General features: G+C 36.0%; 1 protein-coding gene across 1 annotated transcript in view; it reads left to right on the top strand.

The window, feature by feature from the left end:
- Positions 1 to 4,200: 4,200 nt before the first annotated feature.
- LRRC9 (leucine rich repeat containing 9) overlaps positions 4,201 to 26,002 on the top strand; it is a 95,216-nt gene continuing 73,414 nt past the window's right edge. The window contains exons 1-9 of the mRNA XM_024133083.1: positions 4,201 to 4,248; positions 4,511 to 4,729; positions 5,352 to 5,492; positions 6,024 to 6,087; positions 6,368 to 6,438; positions 11,209 to 11,391; positions 14,845 to 15,000; positions 17,939 to 18,135; positions 19,026 to 19,157. Coding sequence (XP_023988851.1) covers positions 4,201 to 4,248; positions 4,511 to 4,729; positions 5,352 to 5,492; positions 6,024 to 6,087; positions 6,368 to 6,438; positions 11,209 to 11,391; positions 14,845 to 15,000; positions 17,939 to 18,135; positions 19,026 to 19,157 — 1,211 coding nt within the window. The remainder of the gene's footprint in view (positions 4,249 to 4,510; positions 4,730 to 5,351; positions 5,493 to 6,023; positions 6,088 to 6,367; positions 6,439 to 11,208; positions 11,392 to 14,844; positions 15,001 to 17,938; positions 18,136 to 19,025; positions 19,158 to 26,002) is intronic.

Below are 26,002 nucleotides of genomic sequence, written 5' to 3' on the forward strand. Positions count from 1 at the left end.
ACCGGCCATGTGAAATCTTCCAGCAGCACTCCAAAGCAGAGAGCAGAGGTGACTAGATCAACCCAAGGTTTGAGATTGGAAGCGTGAAAGCTATAGAAGCTCCTGGTGGCTCCTGGCTCCCTGGAGAAACTAGAGAAGATCTGTAGTTTCTTAGACGGGCAGGCCCTGAAAAGAGCTTTCCCAAGGCGCAGGAGAGTGGGTACAAGCTGGGCATCAGGACACTCACCTCTTGATGGAATCAGAAACTGGAAGCCTTGGGACCACTTGTGACTGGAGAAAACATACAAGACTTGTAAATACCAGGAAGGCTCATAATTATGCATAATTAATTATGCACAATCACATAATTCAGATATAGTTACACAAATTATAGAATTTGGGGGTTTTAAGTTAAATTTTGTTTTGCTAATTAACTATTGAATTACAACAAGGTTTTTCCTAAGTGAGGGCATTGGTGAAGGGAAGATAAGGTGAAGTGAAAGAAAAGGTTGGTACCCCAAATATGCATAGTAGTCTTCTTGAATAAATGGAGAGTTATATCTTGTTCTAGAGGAAGACTCAATACTGTAAAGATGGAAGTTCTCCCTAAATTAATCTTTACAATAGAATCTCAGTCAAAATCCCAAGTGAATTTTTAAAAACTAAATGCAAAATAATCATAAATCTTATTTGGAAAAATAAATATGAAAGAATAACTGGAAATTTCCAAAAAAGAAAATGAGATAGAAATTTACAACATGAATCACAGTAATTAATACAGTATAATATTGTAGGAATAGATAGAGCTAAGGGAAAGCAGATTAGAAAGTCCAAAATTAGGCTCAAGTATATGTGATAATTTAGTGAATAACAAAGGGAGCAGTTAATGTCTTCTGTATTAGATATCTTGGACGTGGACTAGAAAACTTGGATGGTTGTTTGTTGACTTTGGGGGTGTTAAAGGCAGGTTTTATCCCTTGTGTGGTGGTGGGCAGACAGACTTTTCCTTTGGTGCTCACAGACATTAAACCAGAATGTAGGGGCTTCTCTTCTGATAAGAAGAGGTGCTACAAAGCCCTCCTTTACTTGGGGTGCCATCCAAGTAAACCTAAGGAGGGAAGACTGTGGCCTGCATCTCTGTATGGGCCTCTGATGGAGTATCTAAATTCCTTCAGGTTGTTCCTTGCTACCTGCTCCCTTGCCTGGCCACTCCTATGCTGTAATATCTGGGGGTTGTCCAAGAATGGGGTAAAGAGACAGTTGCCAGTTGGAAGCAGGGAAGGAATGATCAATATTACTTTTAATATAGATCCATCATCTAATCACTGCTCACCATCCTCACTACTACCACCCTATTCCAGCTGTCATCCTCTCTCATGTTATTACAACTGCCCCTTGACTGATCTCCTTGCTTCTCCCCACAACCCCTACAGTCCATTTTCAACAGAATAGCTAGGGTGATCCTTTTTGAAACCTAAGACAGCTTGTGTTATTCTTTCATTCAAAATCCTCATACAGCTTTCCATCTTACTCATAATGAAATCCAAAATCCTCATAAAACCATACAGGATAGCACATGATCTGACCCCACAGAACCTCTCTGACTCCACATCCTACCGGTCTCCATCTCCCTCACTGTGCTCCAGCTACATCATCTCACTTGGTATTCTACAAACATGTCAAGTATACTCTCACCCAATTTTTTTTGCATTTTCTTTTCCCATGCTTTGATGCTTTTCCCCAAGATTCCTCATAGCCCGTACTGCCTCATTTTCCACAGTTCTTTGCCCAGATTCCACATTATCAAAGAGGTCTTCTCTTTTCTCCCATATCTATTATTCTCTAACTGGTAGATATTAGTCCTCAATGCATAAATGAATGAATGAGTGAATGAACAGAGATTCCAGTGTATAAGGATAACTTTCTGGGTGTGCTTTTCTTTGTGGTGCTAGCTGGGATCCCTTCCTCAGCATAGTGGAGCAATGTCCCCAGTTTACAAAGCCTGAGTACAAATATAGGCTGTGCACATTACCCTGATACAGATCTCAAAATCCTTTGATTTGGACTCTTTGGATGGCCCACAGCCACTTTCTTCCCAATCACTGCTGCTCTGAGTTTGGGGAATTTTTTAGGATAGTTTTGTAAAATTTCTTCCTCTGGTACCTTGAATTTTGGGCTGGTCTGTACTGATGGGCTTTTTCTCTCAGTCTGATGCCATCTGCTTTATCTTCATTCAAAAGACCTTTCTCAACATCTCTGGCCATCAGTGCTCTTTTGCTAGTACTGCTACACATTCCTTTCTTATTTTCCTAGTTCCCTAGTCATTCCAGCGAGATTTGAGCAGAGAAGGTAGGTAAATACATGGCCTCAAGTCACCATCTTTTTTTTCTTAAAAATTTTAATTTACATGTACACCTGCACATGTATAAAATTTTGCATAAATGATTAAAAGTGAGCATATAAATACTTTTAAAAATAAACATTTACATAAAATTTCATAACATATATGTAGAAACCACACAAATCTTAGGTATCTAATTTTATTCTCTCTAAGTAAATGCATTCCTTTAGCACCTAGATCAAAAAATTTATCTTCATCAGCACTCCAGAACCTATCTTTTGCCTCCTCCTAGTCAATCAGCCCTGAAAGGTAATAACTATCTTGACTTCTAATACCATAGATTAGTTTCCAGATTTTATATGAATGGAGTCATGCAGTATGTACTCATTGTGTTTGTGTCTTCCTTTGTTCAATATTGTGTTTGTGAAAATCATCCATGTTATGTACACCAATAGTTTCTTTCTCATTCTACTCCTAGGTAATAAACCCCAAAGAAAACTGTACCTATGTCTTGCATAATAAAAATGTCCAGGGAAACACTATTCAGCTCCAAACTGGAGACAGTTCAGTTTACTAACAGTAGAATGAATAAGTAAATGGTTATATATTCATATTATACAATACTAAACATGCTTTTTTAAAGTGTAGGGTTTTTTTTTTTCCTTTTTACCTAGATCCATCTCCATCCAACCTCTCATGCCTATTATAACCACACCAGTTTTCACCGATATCCAAGGTAACTCATGTTAACAACTTAGTATATATCTTTACATATTTTCTCCTTACGTATACATAATCATAAACACACATACATATCTCTATTCTATATCTATACACACATGTATGTACACACATATCTGTGGAGGAGTTATTGTAAAAGGTAGAATCACAATAAACAAATAAATACAATTTCTACATCTTGCTTTGTCATGTCCTCATATTAAAACCAGGATTCCTATATTTTTTAAATAGTATATGTCTGGAATAATATAATGAACATATTAAAAATTATGAAAAATTAGGTTAAATTTTATTGAAGCTACTTAGGTATTTAGTAGTTCATACCATCTAAAATGAGGAAGTTGACTAATTCATTTTAATAAACATTTATCACCATGCCTATGGTATGTCACTAAGTCCTGAAGATTCTTTTCTTTGCTAACTATACTTAGAGAACTGTATTCAGTTTGGAACACCATAGTATAATAGAATGAATGAACTGGAACTGGTTCAAGGGAGAAAACCAGGGCTCTTTCTAGTGAGAGAACTAAAAGACATGAACTGAGGGCAAGGTGAAGGTATAGATGAGAGATGACTATGTTCTTCAAGTATTAAAGGGTCATAGTGTGAAACAAAAATTATGCTTGTTTTTTTTGAACCCAGGAGGTAAAATGACAGTGAATGGGGAGGAGTTATGGAGAGAGAGAATTAAATTCAGAATAAAAAATAACTGTCTGGGCTTCCCTGGTGGCGCAGTGGTTGAGAGTCCGCCTGTGCCGATGCAGGGGACACAGGTTCGTGCCCCGGTCAGGGAAGATCCCACGTGCCGCGGAGCGGCTGAGCCCGTTAGCCATGGCCGCTGGGCCTGTGCATCCGGAGCCTGTGCTCCGCAACGGGAGAGGCCACAACAGTGAGAGGCCCGCGTACCACACACACACACACAAAACTGTCTAAGAGAAAACTTCAGAGATGGAATGGACTGTATTGGTGTCCAGACATACTTGGTAATGTACTGTTGGAAAATGTCAAGCCACAGGTGAGTAATTCCGCCTAAGTAACTTTAAGGTTCCTTTAAATGATACAGCATGACTCTAGTACTTATTTCAACTTTTCCTTTTCCTTAACAGATATATTATTATAACCTTTATTTTTAATGGAAGATGATTGAATGTGAAAACCAAAACCAAGAAGACATAATTAAAGAACTGGTGAGTCAAAGCCAGGTTTCTTTTCAACTACATTTGTAAGAATATTAAATGGAACATTTCTACACTCCTTTCTGGAGCTTATCTAGAGATTTCTTCTACACCATGATCTTTGGAAGTAGAGAAAAATCATATATATGACACAACTTTTCTTCTTGTGAGTGAAAAATGACATCAGTGAAACTGACAGTTTATCATTCTACTGGCAAAAATAATTTTTTATTATCTTAAACAGGTAATAATCCAATTTCTTTTTTGAAAACAGTGTTTATGCAATGGTTTATCTTATGAGATGATTGGACAAGAAGGATCAGATACTTCAAAACTGGAAATGTTTTTCTCAGGGTATCCTCGTATAGTCGGATTATCATTATTTCCTAATTTAACAAGTCTCACAATTGTTGCACAAGATATAAAAGAAATTTCAGGACTAGAAACTTGTTTACAGCTTAAAGAACTTTGGATTGCCGAATGCTGCATAGAGGTAAGTCTAAGCATAACCTTACATGAAGGTTATGCTAAGTTCTTTGGCTTTGGAAAAATAATTCATTGAAGTATATGCTTGAGGCATGGATCAAAACAGATAGATTCATACATGACGAATTGCAATTAAACCCTTTGCCCAGTAAAACAAAACAAAACAAAAACAGATAAATGGACAAAATATAAAAATAGATTTATACAAAGGAGAAAATAGAAATAAAGAGCCAAAACATAGACACATTCTACTTTTTAGTAATCAAATCAGATCAAATAATACCCAGTACTGCTTTGTAGTGAAATTGGTTTACTTTGACCCTATTGGTTGTGTGAAAATTATAACATCTATATTGAAAAGCAATATTGCAAAATGTATATGGTTATGATTATAACCATATAAAAATAAGTATCAAGTTGAATAAAAAAGGATATGAAAATTGAAAATAGTATTTAGGCGGAGGGATTGTATGATTTTTTATATTTTAGTTCATTTTGCTGGGTGTTGATTTTGCAAGCTATTCTGAAAATGTGATTTTTAAGGAAAATGTACTTAAAATCTACTTTATTAAAGGATTAATAGAAAAACACAAGTTAACACTATTCAGGCTCCTCTTTTTTTTTAACAGAAAATTGAAGGTATTCAAGAATGTAGAAATTTAGAAAAACTGTACTTATATTTTAATAAAATTTCTAAAATAGAAAATTTAGAGAAATTATCCAGATTGGAGGTTCTTTGGCTGAACCACAATGCAATTAAAAATATTGAGGTAAGATAATTTCAGTGATTTATATTTAAAGTCAACTTCTGTAGAGTTTAACCACAATGTCCAAGAAATATTCATGACTAGTTTAATTACTTAAGAAGAACTAATGTGTATGTAGCATATTGTAACATATAGAGAACTTCGTATGCATCATTTTCTTTACTCCTCCCACCATGTCTGGGAGGTAAGGTGTTATTTCTTCTCTGAAGGTTAAAAAAAAAAAAGGAGGTTTAGAGAAGTTTTGTATATAACTTGCCTAAGATTTTAAACACACTCTGTGTGATGTGTTCTTTTTGCTACTCCTCCTCCTCTTTTCCTCTCTACTTCCCTCCCTGTTCGCTTCTCCTTCAAAAATTCTTTCCAGGTTCCAGAGAACAAAGTAGACTTCACTGAGGCACCCACATACTTCTAAGCTTGTAAAGTAAACAGCACCTGCTGCTTGGAACACCTGGAGAACTAACCAGATTGCTCAGATGATTTATAAACATAGATTTTAATGATTTCTTCTAAATTATATATTGTCTAAAATTTTAGGGCTTGCAAACTTTGAAGAATTTAAGTGATCTCAACCTTGCTGGAAATCTAATAAGCAGCATTGGTATGTACAGTTTTATTTGGAATATGAGATAATGTTACAATAATTTTTTGTCAATATGAAAAGTACAGTCATAATATCTTTGAAAAGCATTTCTAAATCTATAATTACAGGATGTGAAAATACTACTCATTGATTAGTGGTTACTAATTATACGTTACCGTTAGTCTCATTTATATGCAAGAAAAGATGGTCATATACAACTCAGAAATATGACAAGATATGAACAGGAGGTAAAATGAGAAATTTAACTTTTTTCTCATCTTGTTTTTTTTAATTAAAGGTCATTGTCTTGATCCCAATGAACAACTAGAAAGATTAAACCTTTCTGGTAACCAAATATGTTCTTTCAAGGTATGTTTAAGTGGAATAATTTATTTTATTTATCAACCTGGATCATGAACCATCTTTTTGCAGAAAATGGACTAAATAGTCCCCACTTAAAGAGTAATTTGTTTTGGACTACCCAATACTCCCAGAAATTTGAGAGTCACCTGATTAAATTGGCCCTAACGATCTGACACTATTAAAACCAAACAAATAACTATTTACTTGGCTCTTAGGATACCACTTTCTCTTAGTTTTTCTCCCATCTTTCTGGCTACACCTCTTTGGTTTTCTGGTTTTTCATCCTCTCCTAGCATCTAAAAAATGGATTGCCCCAAGTTAGTCCAAGATCTTTTCTCATTTCTATCTGCATTCATTCTCTAATCTAATCATCTTATAACTTTAAATACCTTTATCCACTTATTACTCCTAAATTGCTATCTCTACTTGCCCTAACAACTACCCAAAATGATAGACATCTATCCTAACTCAAACTGATTTCCCCTCTACCGAACCTTCATCTCCTACAGCCTTCTCCATTTCTCTAAATGTCATCTCAATTCTTCTAATAACTTAAGCCAAAATCCTTGAGTCATTTTTGACTCCTCTTATTCATTCATACCCCATATCCAGTCCATCAGCAAATTCTGTTGGCTCTACCTTCAGAATATATCCAAAGTCTGATCATTTTTTACCACCTGCATCACTATCAACCTGGTTGAAGACACCATCATCTCTTTCCTGCATTATTGGAAAAAAAAAAGCCTCCTAACAGTTCTCCCTGTGTTTACCCTTTCACTACACTCAGTCTGTTCTCCACATAGAAGCCCACTCCTTTAAAAATATGTCAGATCAAATCACTTCTGCTCAAAACCCTCCCTTGGCTTCTCATCTCTTTCAGAGTAAAAGTCAGTTCTTACAATGGCCCACCAGACTCTATATAATCTAGTCTCCCCACTATCTCTCTGACCACAGCTTCTACCACTCTCCCCTTTGTTTTCATCATTCTAGCCACTCTGGTCTCCTCACTGTTCCTTGAATATATCTAAGATACATTCACCTTAGGGCCTTTGCACTTGCTGGAGTATTCTTCCCCCGTATATCTTCGTGGCTCATCTCATTTCTTTCTGGATGTTATTCAAACGTTATGTTCTTAGTGACACCTTTCCTGCCTAATTTAAGTAAAATAGCAATGTCCCCTACTACCCTCCTCAACCGGAAGCATTCCATTACTTTCTCCCTGTTTTATTTTTCCTATTGGCACTTAACCACAACCCTTACTAGAATACAAGCTCCATGAGTACAGGAATTTCGCTTGTTTTGTTCACTGCTATATCCACAATACTTAAGGTAGTACTTGACTTGTAATGAATCTCAATAACCATTTGTCAAGCACATAAATGAGAGAGAAAAAACAAATAAGAAGACAATGTTTATGGTATATAATGTGGGTGAAAACATATGGCATTCATAATTTTGACAGTGTCAGACTGAAGGTACATTTTCAAACACTTCCTCTAGACAATAGGTGAGCAAATTAGCTATAGAAATAATTTTGAATTGATCAATATTAAAGTAGGCATCCTTGGGCTTCCCTGGTGGCGTGGTGGTTGCGCGTCCGCCTGCCGATGCAGGGGAACTGGGTTCGCGCCCCGGTCTGGGAGGATCCCACATGCCGCGGAGCGGCTGGGCCCGTGAGCCAGGGCCGCTGAGCCTGCGCGTCCGGAGCCTGTGCTCCTCAACGGGAGAGGCCACAGCAGAGGGAGGCCCGCATACCACAAAAAAAAAAAAAAAAAGTAGGCATTCTTTTACTCAGAGAAGAATATAAGACACCAAAAATCTATAGAATGAGACAGAATGTTATAAACACCTTAAAAAGAAATTTCAATAAAATTTAATTTTATTGGTCAAATTCAAGAGGAAATATCTGATGTGAACACTGAAGTGTTGACAGAATTTCAACAGGCATTTTTGGGAGGATTTTCTACAACGCAGTGGGAAGTAGGCATTCCAAGATGAGAAGAACAATATGCAAAAAGGTGTGGAGGTAAGAAATCAATGTTATTTGAGTAACATCAGCAGCAGAAATCAGAGGGAGCTATGAAAGATAAATTCAGAATGCTGTGGGAGGTAATGTTTAAGCTAACAAATGGGACATAAGCAGGAGTTACCTAGGGAAACAGCATTCCAAGCAAAGGTGTGAAGGACCTAAGTGGTGGAAAGAGTGTGGCAAATATAGAAAACTAGAAATCCTCTGTGCCTGGAACGGAATGAGGGAGAGAATCATGAGTTGAGGCTGAAGAAGATAAGTGCAGAAGCCTGGGAGGATAAGGTATCACCCTGCCAAGAAGCCATATGGAAGTTTATCTCACCCTGGCCAGCCATGTCAGCCTTGTGGTAAAGAGCAGAGGCTGCACAGGCAGAAAGATCTGTCACTTCTAGCCCTGCCACAAACTAAAAGCAGCATAATACAATGGTAACATGAAGTTGAAGTGAAATAATAATATAAAGCTCCTAGAATAATGACTAAACACAGTAAGCACTCAATAGATATGCTATTTTATTATTATTACTATCACTTTAATTACGTTAACCTATTTCAATCTCCTCATCAAAATAATGGGGATAAAAATAGGACTATTGTGAAGATTCATTGTATGGCATAAAATTAAAAAGGTTCTCCATAATAATTATGGCTTCTTCTCATAAAAACATTGAACATGACTCACAGCAACTTTTATTATTCACATGTTAGGAATATTCCTGAAATATTATTATTCTGAATTTTTATGTCTAACCTTTCCAGTCACCCTAAAAAGATACTATCCTGGTGAAAGTGAGATGTGCTTTCATAGACTCCAGCGTCATCTAACTTCTGAGTGTAGGTGGAGGATTCCTGCATAAGACTTCAAAGTTCACACCCGCCATAGCCCAGATTGATGGTCAAATGCAACACAGCCACCCAGAAATCAAACAGTATCTTTACTCTTCAGCATAGTCAATGGTTTACCTTCCTTGCCCTGCAGAATTTGACCAAATAATTCTCTGCACAACTCTGTTCAGAAATCTCCTTTTTAGAGTCACCCTGCTTAGTTAGTCCCACTCATGCCATGGGCCTAGCCATAGCGTTAGGTCCAGCCAGTAAGCCAAGTTCTTACTTGTCCAGAGAGAGTTTGGACACACATTATCCACCTCACCCTGTCTTACTCTTAATTCTAGCAGCCTGATTTCACTACTTGCTTCCCGATTCCATTTGTATTGATACTTTATCTTCTAAATTAGTGCCTCCTGGTCCTTGCTTTGGATTTCCTTTAATTCTGAGTCTCTTAACTAGCATTGCATTCATTTAAGTCCAACTCTACCATAGTACCTTCCTACCCCAGGCACCACCCTAGTAATACTGTTATTGAGAAAGATGTGAGGGTGTCTTAGAGGTTGGTAGAAAGTAATAAGCATTCAATTCAATTCACATTATTTATTTAGTGCCTGCTGTGCTCTAAATGCTGAGTGCTGGGAATGCATTGTTAACAGGACACAAACCCTGTTCTCAAAGAGTTTATCTCAGGAATTGGCAAACATTTTCTATAAAAGGACAGAAGGAAAATACTTCAGGCTTTGTGGACCATATATGGCCTCTGTCACACATTCTTCTTTACTTTTTCCCAACACTTTAAAATTGCAATCACCATTCTTAGCTTGTGGACTGAGGGCCAAAGCACATACAGACCCTAGGCTTATAGACTTGTGGATAATTGACAATAGGGTGTGATAAATTCTGTAACAAAGGTAAGCCCAGTGGCTAAGAGAGTTCATAGGAGGAGCATCTACCCCAAGCCTGGGGGATGAAACAAGGCTCTCAAAGAAGATGATACCTAGGTTGAGTCTTGACAGATTAAAAAGTAAAACTGGGGTGAAGTTCAGTCCATTCAAAGGCAGAAGCATGAGAGAATGTCTACAAGGTCTGGGACATTCTGAAACTTCAAGTTGTTTTATGGCTAAAACATAAAATGTCAGGGTTTAAATAGAAGAGACAAGACTGAAGAGTTAAGCAAGGGCCAGATCCCAAATAAAGGAAGGTGTAAACAGTGACTTAAACTTCAAGATAAAAGATGTTAAGGAATCACATTGGTCTGGAAGTGCATCGTCAACCCCTACCCCTCCAGAGGCTGTGAGGAAAATGAGGCCCTCAGGAGAAAGCTAGCTTTCACTTGCCCTTAATAGGCAGAAAGGGCATTTATAGAAACAAATAACAATAACAAAAACCTCAAACCAAAAAAACCTAAAAATCAGGAGTTCAGTGTTAATTATATTAAAACATAGGTGCCATAGCCTTTGGTGAGAAGAGCAGACCTGGAGGCTGAGGAAAATAGCGAGCTGTGTTCCTGGGTGGTCAGTGTGGCGAGTATGGTGAAGGAGGTAGGAGACCTACATCCTTGTTACTCCTGGGGCACTTGTTAGCAAAGGGGCTGTGCAGAGAGGGAATGGTGTCTTAAGGAATAAATGGGCTTCAAGGTTTCATGTGGAATACATGATTTAGTAAATACTCTTTGTCATTTTACATTTAAAATGTATAGTTATATAGAGTCTGCTGTCTAATTATTGTTGATCCATTTTTCATGTATTTAGCATCTTTTTCAATAGAGAATAACACTTTATGCATCTAAATAACTTTACCATATTAAAGCACATAATTAGAATGCATTACATTAAATTATGGGTGATCTTAAGAGCTCAAATGCCTCCTTTAGAAATGGAGAGTTGCAATTAATCAATTGACCATTGTTGCTGTTGTTTTAGGACCTCACTAACTTAACCAGGCTGCGTCGCTTAAAGGATTTATGTTTCAATGATCCTCAGTATAAAACCAATCCAGTTTGTCTGCTGTGTAATTATTCCACACATGTGTTGTATCATTTGCCTTGCCTTCAAAGACTTGACACGTTTGATGTGTCAGCAAAGCAAATCAAGGAACTGGCAGATGTAAGTGCATACCTAATCAGGTGTCTGTCTTAAGTTGAATTAACTACTTTCTGGCTGTGTCAACATGTGGTAGGTAGTATTATCTTGTCAGTGTTGTCACCAATTCTACTTTTGCCCAGTGAGCTGGATATTTCACATAGATGCATACAAATAATAACATTAGTACTAGAATCTCAATTTTGATGACAGTATTGGAAGGTAAAATAATAGAAAAACATTTAAACTTACATAAAACTTGAAGGAAATCTGAAAAATTATCAGTGTTAAGAATAATTAAACTAATGCTATATATATGAAAATTAATAAAGCCTAAATAAAGTAGAAATGAAACAAGTAACCTCCTCTCATTTGGAGTATTATATATCAAAATTAGAAGATACCCATGGTTGATGGTAGTATGCCAGGATTAGGCAGATTTTAATCTAATTAAAGATGGTTTGGGGTTCTCTGTAAGTATAAGTGAATCTATCCACACTGCCAAAATCTTGAAGATCTCCAAAATCTTGAAAAGGGCTTTTCCTGGGCTGTCACTGATGGTGAATCTCCCAGTAAAGGGACTACTATGCCATGGTACGAAAGGCTTTATAATTTGAGAGTAGAGTTCATAGGAATTTACCATGTTTCTTAATATTCTTCTCACATTATATTTCTACCTCTCCTTCTAGTCCATTGAGTCCCATCTGTTTATTCAGTTAACCATTCAATAAATAGTTTATGAGTGTCTAGAATGTGCCCACATGAAGCCCTCCCATCCTTTCCTTGTGGCTCATCCATCATCTCAACATAGATAAAGAATGTCTTTATCCATTTATCTTGTATCTCTTCTCTTGGTAGCCTGAGGATTTATTCTCAAGTTCCATTGTCTCCTCTCTTCTTTTCAAAACTGAGATTATCCTCTCTCCCATCCCAATCTAAGAAGTGAGCTGTCTTGTAATATTGAGCAAAAGGCTAGAGTTATTGTCTACTAGCAGATGTTCAGAGTCATTGGAGGGTCAGGGAGGAATGTCTTCTCTAACAATGTTAAGTCAAAAATAATGACAAAACTTTGCAGTGACAACCATATTTTTGAAATTTCCATTATCATCTCTGTAGTTTTTCATCACACACTTTCTGAAAAGGTGAGCAGGTTGAATGTGCTTCACTAAATTACTTGGCTGATTAACTTATCTAACAAATATTTAATGCCTATTACATTCGAGGCACAGTTCAAGGCACTAGAAATAGAGTGACCAAAACAGAAAAAGAAAAACCCTGCTTCCTTGGAGTTTACATTTAGTGAGAGAAGACAGATAGTAAGCAGCTAAATGAGTGAAAAACTAGTATGTCAGATGGTGATAAATGCTATGGAGAAAAATGAAATAAGGGTGAAGGAAACAAGATTGTTGGTAGGGGCAGAGGAAGGACTGTAGGGTCTTTTATACAGAACTGTTGGGAAAGGATTTACTAAGGCAACATTTGAGCAGAGACCTGAAGGAAATAAGGGAGCAAGTTTTTCAGGGATCAGCAAGTACGAAGACCTTGAGCAGGAGCGTGCCTCATATTTTAAGCACAACAAGGAGGCTAGTATGGCTGGAGCTGAGTAAGCAAAGAGGAAAGAAAGAAGTAAGAGATGAATACAGGAGTGGTGGGGGGCAGATCACGTGAGACTGAAGAATGTTGTAAGGACTCTGGCTTTTACTTTGAGTGATATGAGGCCACTGGAAAATTTTGAGAGGAGGAGGAAACAAGATGACTTATGTTTTAAAGGGATCCTTTTGGTTAATGAATTAAGAATAGAGGATTAAAGGAAATGGTGAAAGCAGAGAGACGAGTGAGATTCCAGAAACTTGGATGAGAGATGCTGATGGTTTGATACAGGGCACTGTAGAGGGGGTAGTAAAAAGTAATCAAAAGTAATTGTAGCAGTAGTTAGAAGGTAGAACCCATCTGGATTTGCTGATAGATTGAATTTGAAGTGTAGAGGAAAAAGTAGAGAATAATTCCAAGCAACTAACCCAAGCAACTGAAGGAGGGAAGGAGTTGCTATTTGATGAGATGAGGAAGAGTATGGGAGGAGTACATTTAGAAGGAAGAATCACAGCTTAATGTTAAGCATATAAAGTTTGAACAATCTTTTGAATATCCAAGATGGATATATGAGACTGTTATTTAAGAGAGTTGCCTGGATTGGAGATAAAGATATGGGAATTGAAAGCAGAAGAATGATACCAAGCCGAGGACTGGATGAATCACCAAGGGAATGTTGTGGATGGGGAAGTGTGTCACTTGGGTAGGTAAGTTCTGACTTTACTTGCCACTTGTAGGCAAAAAAAAAAAAAAAAAAAAAAATCAAGAAACACCATCTGCTATTTCCTTAGTTACAGTTTTTTCTACTCAGTTGCACCTGAGAAACAAGCTCTTCTTGATCAGGAATTTTTATCTGCTAATCATCACCCTAAAACAGACTTTTTTCCCTTAACTCTTCTATGTTATGAATGCCTAATTTTTTTGCAGAAAAATTTAGTGATTTCAGTTTCAGAATTTCATAATATGTGTGGAGAGGGAATTCTTTTGTCTGTTCATCAAGCCATATATTTGTTTCCATTCTATCTGTTATGCCAAATAATTCTGTTGGGATCTTGACTATCCACTCTCTACTAAATAAATCACACAACAGTGTACAAGCCTTCCAACTTACTTGAGGTACAGATTTCCCGATAAAAAGAAATGCCTTCATTATTTCAGGTAAACAGTTAAAACTAGGTCACATTATAATATGCACCTGATTTGTTTATTTTCTTCTCAGCTAGTTCTTTTTGACTAATATAACTCTAGAGCACCATTTACCTGGTATATTTCTTAATGGTGGATTTAATCAATTTATCATGATAAACATTAATAACTGCATGATCCATTGATATTAAGGAATTCAAGATAACTGGATTAGACTGACAATTTAGTAATTGCTCAATCTAAAACAAGTTCATTTAGAGCATTCTTTTATAGATTTGGGAGAAAAAAACCCCATGAAATCCTATTTCTTAGCCATGCATTTAAAAAATGAATTGAATAATGTTAAATTTGCTTTTATTCTTTTAAATTTATTTTTTCTCTAAATTAATCAAATAGGAATAATATATTAGCTTTAGTAGTACTGCCGCATTAGCTAAATGACACTATTTTGTAAATTGAGTTCTTTCTATAGTCTCTTTATGTTGTCATTGAAAGTAAATGTAAATATGCCTCACACTTAAAATATTATACACAAAGAACATCTTTGAAATTTTATGTTTTGCTTATTAAATTTAAATAGAGAATTCTGTGTAGCCATTATCATTTCAACTAATATCATTATTAGTAACTGAGCATGTAAAACTTAAGAATAATTATATAGAACATACCATACTCATATAATACCACTAATAATTACCTATAATGTTTTTTGTTTCAGCTAACCTTTTTTCTCACTTTCAGACCACAGCAATGAAAAAAATAATGTATTACAATATGCGTATAAAAACTGTTCAGAGGCATCTTAATGAAGACCTTGAAAAACTGAATGATCGAAAATGTAAATTACAGAATTTGCCAGAAGAACGAATAAAATTATTCAGCTTTCTGAAAAAAAATGTGAGATTTAATATTGTAAAATTTCAGTAGCCTTGTCTTAAGAAAACTGGCAGATAAGATACTATTATCTTTTAAATTTTATATGTATGTATACATTTATAAATATACATACCTTTTAAAATTAATACTAAGTTTCAAGTAAGTTTGCCCTGAAAATGTTTTGATTCTAGGTACTTAACTAAGCTTCATTCTGTGCTTAGAAATCTGCAATTTAAAAAAGGTACAGGCATATTAATTTATAAAATTTTTAAAATGCTGTGTAATTCAATATGATTCAGTGAGTTATAGAGATCTGTTAGACTTATTTCACTACATTTTTATTAGATACCAGCAGGCTGTGCTCAAAATTCATTTTCTTGTCTAAAATGCTAAAGTACTCCTTTACTATTGTATGTTGTATACTATTAAAGTATAGCTTGTTATAAAGTTCCCATGAAGTTGTATACTTTAATAGTTTGTGCTTTAGTAGTTATATGTGCTTTTTAAATTTAGAATAAATTGGATTTCCTTTACTAAAAGTAGACTCTGAAAAATGAAGGATTACTTATCTCAAAACAGAACTTTGTATATATAAGAACTTATTGTATTAAAAATAAAGGTATAAGAAAATAATGGTTTATTCAAAAAATGGTGTTACAAAAATAGTCAAACTACTTGGGAATGGGGGACTTGGATCCTTAGTTTATACTTTACTAAAAGTAAATACAGTGGGGAAAAAAGAATTAAATGTAAAAATGAAAACATAAAAAAGCAGAAGAATATATGGATTAATATATTTAACTGATCTCAGCCTGCCAAATAAGAAAAATACTAGAAATCACAGGGAACAGAATTTAGATTTGATTGAAAAAAAAAAGTAAAACAGTTTTGTACTAAAAAGCATCATTAATGAAAATAAACAATAAACAACAGTCTGAAAAATTGTTTTCAACAAACATGAAAGACAAACATAATATCCTTAGTATAAAAGGACTCATAAATAAAACAAGACAAAAAGGTAGGGACTTCCTTGGTGGAGCAGTGGTTAAGAATCCGCCTGCCAATGCAGGCGACACGGGTTCAATCCCTGGTCTGGGAAGATCCCACATGCCACGGAGCAACTAAGCCCATGAAGCCCGCGTGCCTAGAGCCTGTGCTCCGCAACAAGAGAAGCCACTGTAATGAGAAGCCTGTGCACCACAACGAAGAGTAGCCCCCACTCACCGCAACTAGAGGAAGCCTGTGCGCACCAACGAAGACCCAATGCCGCCAAAAATAAATAAATAAATTTAAAAATTTTAAAGACAAAAAAGTATATATCCAAATAGAAAAATTAAGCAAATTCCATAAACTATCATTTTACACAAGAAGAAATAAAAACTAATAAACATTTGAAAGAGGACCTCAATCTGATTATTAATTTCCTAATATGAAATAAGACAACAAGCAACCATTTTCACCTACAAATTTGTCATAGCCTGCCTGGTGAAGATGGGTGTGACACTATTACACCACTGATGAGAGCGTAATTGGGTCATGTATATTACTAACAGCCTAAAAATGCTCATAGCCTTTGACACAGTAAATCTACTTCTAGCACTCTATTTAAAGATTTGGATATTTATATGAGAATATTCATCACTGTACTATTAATAACAAGAAAAAATTGGAAACTACCTAAATGTTTAAAAAGAGGCAGAATTACTCATTCTTAAAATTGAATGGTATGTAGCCATTAAAAATCAAGTTTTTAAAATATATTTAGTACTCCTTCTGAAATGAACAGGTTTAAATTCATATCATAATCAGAAAGGTATTCTTAAAGTTAAAACATTAACATAATTTATTTGAATAAAAAAATAACAGGAGAACCAGTATATGGAAATCATTTTATATCTGCCATTTTCATGTGCAAATGGATGTATTAATATGTGAAAAATAATAGTTACAGATTATATAAACTATAGGTATTTTTATAAAATACGCTTACTTCATTTTTTTAACAGCTGTATATAGCCATTATAGAGAAAGGAGTACAGATACTTAGCAAATTTCTATTTGTATGCACTTCTCTGTGTACTGTACAATTTATCTTGAAATCCATTCTACGATGCTGGGGTTAGGGTAAGGCAAATGAGGCACTCACCCTGGGCCCAAAGTTTAAGGGAAGTTCTAAAATCTCCATAATTAAGATAAATCATATACTTTATTATAATATATATTTTTAAAATATTTATTTATTTATTTAAATTTATTTGGTTGTGCCGGTCTTAGTTGCGGCATGCATGTGGGATCTAGTTCCCTGACCAGGGATTGAACCCAGGCCCCCTGCATTGGGAGCGTGGAGTCTTAACCAATGCACCACCAGGGAAGTCCCTATTATAATATTTCTTAAAAACACAAATGAATGCAAAAAAAGTCCATTACGAGCAATAAGAAAAAATCCCAAATATCAAAATTTTAAATAAAGACATTGTTGTGCTGAGCCGTATAGGAGACTGAGGCAAAGAGAAAAATGTGCACCCCTATATCCATGCTTGTGTGTATTTTTATGTTGTTTCTCAGAACACCAAAGTAGTTGAAAACTTGAAAAGCAGGAGTGATAAAAGTCACATTATTTCAAGTTTATTCTCTTTGTTACAAAACCAGCATTTCTTATCATTTTACTTTGGCTTTATTAGAAGCTAACTCATCAATAATATTTTAAAATTTATTTCCTTGCTTTTCTTATTTTCAATTGAGAGAACTGCCATGTTTGAAGTATTTAATATTGGCTTTCACTTAGTCAAGAGAAATTGGTTGACCAAACTTGTACTAAAGTTATAATCACATGCTTGCCATGTTTTTATGAAGTTTGGCTTATTTATTATCTAGATTACTACTTTGTTAATTTAAGTTAGCTAAATATTTAATAGATTCCACTAAACAATTTTGCTGTCTGGCACATTGATTTCAACAGTTGGAACGGGAACTGACTGAACTCAGAGGATCTGGCAAAGGGCACAATGATAGATCCAGTAACAATAAAGTAACTGAGCTTGAAAAATCAAAAAACTGGGAAACTGTCACAGAAGAACCAAGTCTTCAACAGAAGATAGTGACCAAACTAAATGCCTTGAATGAAAGGGTAACATTCTGGAACAAAAAACTAGATGAGTATGTTTAATGAATTATCTAGTTGTTCAAATTTGAAACATGAGGGAAAAGAATGTTCTGGGCCACTGGTCGAGCTCAATTCTCTCCTTCAGGAATGGAAAGAATTACAGTATGAAGTAAAACACGACATGTTTTTCCAGTCCAGTTCTTAGTAGAGGTAGGCATCATTGGTTCAAAATTAGCATATAGTTTTTTACAGAAGCAATACTTTACTAGGAACACTGGACTTCCCCTGAGTGGCTTCTTGTCACATCATGACTCTAGTGTCTGCAAATTAAAAACATTAGTTTTTTTAACGTTAGTTGCTACTGGTGCAGAAGGCACATACAAAAGTTGTCTGGAATCATGCAGAAAGAAACTCAGGTTGAGTATCAACTAGAAACATAAAGCAAGAAGACTTAGTAAGTACTGTGAATATTTTTTTTAATTTACTAAGGCACTAAGTGGATAAGTTAGTTTTCCCTGTAATAATAAATAGTAACAAAATAATAACTAATATTTATTGAGTTCTTACTCTGTGCCAAGCTCTTGGCTAAGAGCTTTAGATATATTTTGCCTATAATCCTCAGAAAAGCCTATTCAGGTGTAGGTACTATCAATCTTGTCATTTTCTAAGAAATTGCAGCAGAAAAATGTTGTGACTTGTCTAAGATCTGAGAGTCATAAATGGTGGAGCCAGGAGAGTCTTCTAAGCTTCACTTACTCTGAGGTTAACAAAATTTGAGGTGATTTTAATTGCCAAAAATAGAATGTCTCTTACTTGGTTTAACTGTTAGCACCATTCATTGATGAAAGCCTTATATTTTAACATCAGCTTAGAAGAAACTATCATGAATTTTAATGTTGTGAGTTTTAGATCATTTTAATAGCTTTATTTTTTTCTTAAATAGAATTGAAGGAATTTATCGTATTGAAGTAAAACAAAAGAAGAAAAGTCATAGTTTATTAATCTCATTTTTGTTAATTGAGTTGGAGACTGTGGGAAACATCCACTTTGAAGAAGGCACTCGATCTGATGACTGGTAAATCTTCTGATATTTAGTTATAGCTTTAAAACTAATTTTAAGTGCTTAGGATCATCAACCAAAGTATCAACTCATAAAAATCTTAAAATGTCCCATTTCAAAACACTTTCCATATAGAGTATTCATCCACTGAAAATTGGCAGTTACCTACTTTACCTTATATACATTTCTCTGTTTATACTATTGCCATGAGCTAACTTGAAAACATCCTAATAGTATTTCTTTGCTCTTTACTTAATTTTCCTTAGCCCAAGAGCAGAATATAATTTATTAAGCTTATGGTCAAGAATTAATTTTATATATGTTTATACGGTTTATTTCTGGACTGAATATAGCCCTGGATTCTGAATACTGGGTGAGAGGCTAGAATAGGGAAGGAGTGGCAAAGCAGGATTGGCAACAGCAAGTTGCAAACACTGGAGGAGGCTGCCTAGTAAATTTCCTGGGGGTCCATGATCGAAGTGAAACCAGTTTTCTAGAGCTAGATAGAGTCAGGGTGCACATAGACTTTATGAGTTAAAATAAGGCAGACACTTAAAAACCAGGAATTCGGGTGCAAAGCCCATCTGGACAAAAATGGCAAAAGCCACCCAAAATGGAAACAGGAAAAAGGCATCCACACTTCAGAATCAAGGCCTACTGGTAGACACAAGGAAGTGATTGTGTTACTTCAACTAGAGGGTACAACCCAAAAAATGATCCTAAAAAAAGAGAGCCTTGGCACAAAAATATAACTTTCATATTTCTGCAGTCACTTTCTCAAAATTGAGAAGCCCGTGAACAAGGAAACATGTAAAGCTATAGATTGGACTTGATATATCACCCCAGAGGATGGTTTTACTCACAGTCAGTGTTGAAACAAACACTGATTTTTGTGAAGTAAAATACAAAACTTACAATAACCTTTTAGAAAGAAAAATGTGTGACTGTTATCCATTACTTTAAGCCAAGCCCCCGATTCTATTAGATATGGCTCTAACTCACCTCTGTGAGTAAAAGCTTCTGAAGGGCCTTGGGGGTACTTTGGTGGAAAAGTCTAAGATGCTCAGCCCCAGGGACAAAGGGATCTTTTAAAATACTTTCTTTTGTATCAGTAGATCCATTTGCCCAACAGTTATCACTGTTGCTTAACCACAATATTTGATTTTTATGTAAAAAGATATAAAAGGTATTCATCCCAGTTCCCATGTAAACAAGTAGAGGCCTTGATTTTTCAAGTGTTAAGAACTGAATGGTGTCTCTCTGCAGGATGTATGCATAATTCTTCAGTCTTTCATTTGTATTCACTCAACCTAAACATAATTTTTTTAAATTATTTGTTTCTTTTTAACTTATCGCAAAGTAAGCTCTTTATAAAACAAGTACATTAGTGAAAAAAATATGTAAAAGCAAAATAACTAAAAAGCCATTTAGGTAACCGTGTCAGCCTGATAGTAATTTAGATAGCTTTGGTGGATTTTAATAAGCATTAATAATTGTTTACTTGGTTTTAATAAAAATAACCTTGATCCATTTTAAGGAGAAAATCAAATACATGTTGGCAGAATTTCAAGGACTGTCTGTTACTTTTAGCATACTACAACCTTGGCTACCTTAGCTCTGATCATTTATGTATATTAGGAAATAACTATTAAAGTGCTTTAAATTGCTCTGTGTGGTACGTATCTAGTCGCTTTATAATTTAAACACTGACTTTTCTTTAATATTTTTAAGGCCAATATTTAGCATTTAAATAAAAAGTACTGGAGTAGAGCTAGAACTAAAACATAAAGGTTTTCTATCAGAAAAGCCTATGTTTATAGTAAAAGAGCATTGCAGATTTCTAATTGTATATCGTTGAATATTTCTTAGCTTCATTTCTTTTATGAAATTTTAGAGCTTCATTTTTCAGTCTAAAAAAGTCCTGATTTTACAGAGACTTGCCTGTTGAGTAGACTGTTGCCACTACAGCATTTTCATTATAGATCATATTATTTACCTCTATTGCCAACTGAGTTATCTATTGACATCAGACAACATTTATCAAAATTTATCAGATGGGGACTCCAAAGCATCAAAGATACTGTCCTTGCGCTTGAAAAGCTTTTTTAACCTGGTTATAGATACATGGAATTTACAATTTAAAGAAATAACTTCAAAGTACCACAAAACAATATAAGTGACACTGTGAGCTCCTCGGGGACAGAAAGAATGTGCCTTATCAGTCATTACATCTAGCATAGGGCTGGCTGGATTCATAACTCAATAGATAACTACTAATTGAAGTCTCCATATCAATATATAGATACTCACTTAGTAGGTTCACTTTTGTCTATAAAATAACTTTCAGTAATTAACTTTTTATATATAAACATTTCATGCTGTACTGTTTTAGGGAGCTACAGAAACTCAGACTTTTTGTTTTATACTGTTTTATATTTGTTTTTGATATGGTTTAAGTCAGCAAGTCAGTTAACAGTATTTATTAAATGATTGTTTAGGATTTTGAAGTGATTTTAATAGATTTTATTAAGCTCCAGCCATTTAAAACCATGTGCATTCTACATTTGCTAAATGGGTGCATCATTTGTATATTAATGAACGTTTGTAGGCATCTCTCTGTGTAACTGAATATCTTAGTCAATGTGTATATCACCACTGTGGATGCTCTCACATTCAGGTCTTACTGAATGAGTGAGGGCACCCAGTGACATGAGGGGCCCTCACTCTCCTAACCTCTGCAGATCTTGTTGCTGTTAGCCATTCCTTCCGTGTAACTTCACCTCTCTTTTTTTTTTTTCTTGTAGTTAGACATTTCCTATTTTCTTTTTACACTCTCCCTGGACAGTCTCTTCTACTCCTGCACTTTCAAAAATTACTTAAAGTTACAATCTCTCTCCTTTGCTCCAGTCCTGAATTTCTACCTATTAGACATTTCTAGCTGAATGTCCAACTGGCAAAGCAAACTCAACACATTTAAAAGGGAACTCAGCTGTAAAGTAAAAAATAGACAGTGGGGTTAGAGTCAGAAAGCCTAGGTTCAAACTCTATCTGCATAGTCTTAAAACAGTTATTTAACTCATCTGAATGTCATCTGTAAAATGAGAAAATAAAAAACTATCTCAAAAGGTTACTGTTAGGATTAGACAAGGTGATGTGAAAATATTTAGTTCTTAATCTTTTTGCTTTTGTTTTCCTCTTCCTGCCCACAAACCACCCCTTCCTTCTGACTCCTCCATTCCTGTTTGTAGCACTACCATCCTCTTAGTCATAGAGGCACAACAAACACTGAATCCATTCTTGACTCCATTCTCTTCCTCAATCTCCATATCCAATCAGCCTAAGACCCACAGGTTCTCTCCATACTGTCTCTTGCATTCGTTCTCTCCTTCTTTGTAACCAAAATCTCCTGCACAAGGGCCGTCATAACCTTCCTCTTAGACTATTGCTACACATAGCCCGTCCCTTCCTATGCCAAGAGCACTCTGTTAAAAACAAAACGAAAGCCTCCTGTAGCAACCTGTTATCTTCCCAATTACATTCTAACTCTTCACCCTGACATTCAGTGTCCTTCACTGTATAGTCTCCAAACTACCCTAACCCCTTTTCAAAGCCTTTCAGAGTCAGCTGAACTGTGAATGCCTCACTGCTCTTGGAATATACCTGGTACACCATCACATAAGTGGTTTTCTTTGTTCTACTTCCTTCACCCAGAATGCCTCGCATCCCAGGCCCTGGCTCTATCATTGCCTGTCAAAACTTACTTTATCTTCAAGGATGACATCAAAAGCCATTCCTTTGTGAGGAATTTTCTTGTCATCTCCATCAGCTATATTCATTTCTTCTTCTTTTTGAATCTTCATAGCACTGAGTTTTATCTCTCCTATCTTATACTCTGTTATAATTTTGCTTGTACTTGTCCTATTACTTCTTCACTTTATTGGTTTATACACTCGGTGAAGATAGAGACTGCATCTTTTTAATCTTTGAGTCTTTTCTACTTTTTTCACTTGCTCAGCATTCATCCACTGAGCTTCTACCATAAGTCACATTCTGTGCTAGGTGCTAGTGATAAAAGTCAAATAAGATATAGTTCCCTCTCTAATCAAGCCTACAATCTGGTGTAGAAGACTATGGTAATGAAATAGTAATAAGTTCTGGGATGACTGTACACATGGAGAATGTAGGAGGGGGCAGCTGTGTGAAGATCAAAGCAGAGTGGCGAGTTAGAGAAAGTATTCTGGAAGTGGTGACACTTGAGGGAGATGCTTTGATCTGAGTTTTGAAGGACCGACAGAAGTTAACTATACGAAGAATTAGAGGAAGGACTTTGCAGGCAGAGGAAACAGCATGTGAAAGGGTGTGGAAATAGTATAATATGTTCGGAGAACTCAGTAGTTCCACATGACAAGGGCCTGATCATTAAGGGTCTTGCAGGCTGGGCTGGGTAGTTTGAATTTTGCCCTTAAATCTATCAGACTCTTTGAAAGAAAGGTGTAGCAGATTTCAATATTATTTTATACAAAGTCCTAGAGAGTCATTATTTCAAGTTCAGACTAAAATGTGTATACATCAGACCAGTAATGACATACTCCCCAGTTGCATGTAGCACATATTCAACAATGCTGTGAGAAGTTATCATCCTCCATGATGTACTGATAATATTGTAAGTCTCAGTACTTCTCTATCAGCATAGGTCTGTTCTCCCTCCTCCAGCAGTATTGCGGTCTCTGAATGATGTTTTCTCATCCACGGTGTGGCCAGGTGATTGAATGAATTGCTTTACTTCTGTGACCCCAGGTAGCACAGAGCCCTTGTCCTCTCAGCACCAGGGTTCCGTATCTCCAGGGCTCTAGGAATTCCATATGAGGAAGGGATCAGCTGCTTAATTCCCAAAGAAAAGCTCTATGAAAGGATCATACTACTTGGAGTTTCCTGTGCCATTCCTGGTTCTTGCATTCCTGGGAGACCAGGCTAGAAGCTGGGAACTGTTCATTCATCACTTCCATCTATTCTTGATTACTCTCAAGGGCAATTCTCGATTACCCTTTTGTTACTTTATAACAAAAACCTTATCTACATAAAACGCCTATAGCACTAGTTTCTATCAGAGCACAATAATAATGATAATAATAACAATTAGAGTGCAAGTAATAATGAGTTTCAGTGGTTGCAGGACATGTTGTTTAGGGGTGACTTGGACTAATTTAGGCCCACCCAGGAAATGATCCCTCTGTATATGACACTGTAGGTTTCCCACTGCACATAATGATCTGGTTGTTTAGCCGGAGCTCTGAACTAGTTAGCAGCATTATGCTGGATTGCAGCACTATTTCTATCTGTGTCCTGTACCAGACTGCGAGCTCCTCTGGGATTAGTTTGGTTTGGGGAGCTCACTTTTCAACTCTCGGGGAAGAGTAACTGGGCAGTTCCTAGCTGCACTGGTTCAGTCTTTGCTAGTGAGAAAGGCGAATGCTCTAAATTAGGAGCTCAGATGTTAGTCTTAGGAAGAGACAACCCATCAGGAAGCTTAACTTTGTGATCTTAGCCCACACCCATGCTCAGGCCCTGGTTGATTATCCCAGTGAGGACCAAACATCTCATTCAAAGGCAGATGTACCCCATATAGGAGCACTTAACTTTCTTTTCAAAATGATCCATTTTTTTAAAATTTACTTTTTATTTTTACTTTTTTTCATTAAGGTAACATTGGTTTATAACATTATATGTTTCATGTGTACAACATTAGACTTCTACTTTTGTATACATTACAGCGTGCTCACCGCCAAATATTTAGTTTCCATCTGTCACCATACAGTTGACCACCCCCACTTAAATTTCAAATTAATCTAAATTCTGTGCTACTTTAAGACAGTGCCAGAATTATTACTGTGAGCATGGCCAGGTAAGGGCAGCAGAGAGCAAATGAGCGTTGTGTACATTTTCCTGAGATCTTCACACAGCAGGCCCCTACTTCTCCTTCAATTCTTAGCTCAAATATTTTCTCTGAACGGTCTCATCCAAGACCTGTCTTAAGTATCCCCTGCCTCTCCAAGCCTGTCTTACCCCAAGCCTTACCCCAAGCCTCTCTTTCTTCAGAGCACTTACCAGTTTAGATTTTTTTTATGTCTTGTTTATTTTTTTGTCCAACTCCCTTGGAAGATAGGGTCCATGAGAGCAGGGACCCTGCCTCTTTCACTTCTATATCCCTAGTTATGAAGTTATTGCAATAGCCCTACTAAGAGATGATGGTGATTTTAACTAGGAAAATAGCAGTGGTAATGATTAAATAGGGTCATATTCAGGATGTATTTTAGATGTAGAGTCAAACAGACTTGCTGAAGACTTGGATATTGGTGAGGAAGAGAGGAGGCAAGGTTTATTCCTGGGATTTTAACCTAAGCTACCAGTTAGGTGATGTTGCCATATACTGAGGTGGAAAACACTCAGGAGGAGCAGGTTTAAAGGCAGGTGTGTTGGGTGAGTTAAATTTGAGAGGCCTATTACATATACAAGTGAACATAGCAAGCAGGTAGTTGGATGTTCAAGTGTGGGTATATCCAGCTAGTGGGGTAAGGGTAAAGCCTGAAAATAAAATGTTGGAATTTACTAGTATAATACATATATATGTATATGTATTTATATATATATAAATAATATATTTAAAATATGTATTCCCAAAGGACCAGGTGAAATCACCTAGGGATAGAGTTTATGGAAACAAGAGGAGAGCCAAAGACTGATTCCTGGGGCAATCCAACATTTAGAAGTCCGTCAGAGGAAAGAGAAGCAGCAAAGAAAAACACGAAAGAGCAGCCAGTAAAATGAAAGCCAGATGCAAGTAGTTTCACTGAAGCCAAAAT

The sequence above is a fragment of the Physeter macrocephalus genome, chromosome 11, assembly GCF_002837175.3.
Source record: "Physeter macrocephalus isolate SW-GA chromosome 11, ASM283717v5, whole genome shotgun sequence".
Lineage (NCBI taxonomy): Eukaryota > Metazoa > Chordata > Mammalia > Artiodactyla > Physeteridae > Physeter > Physeter macrocephalus.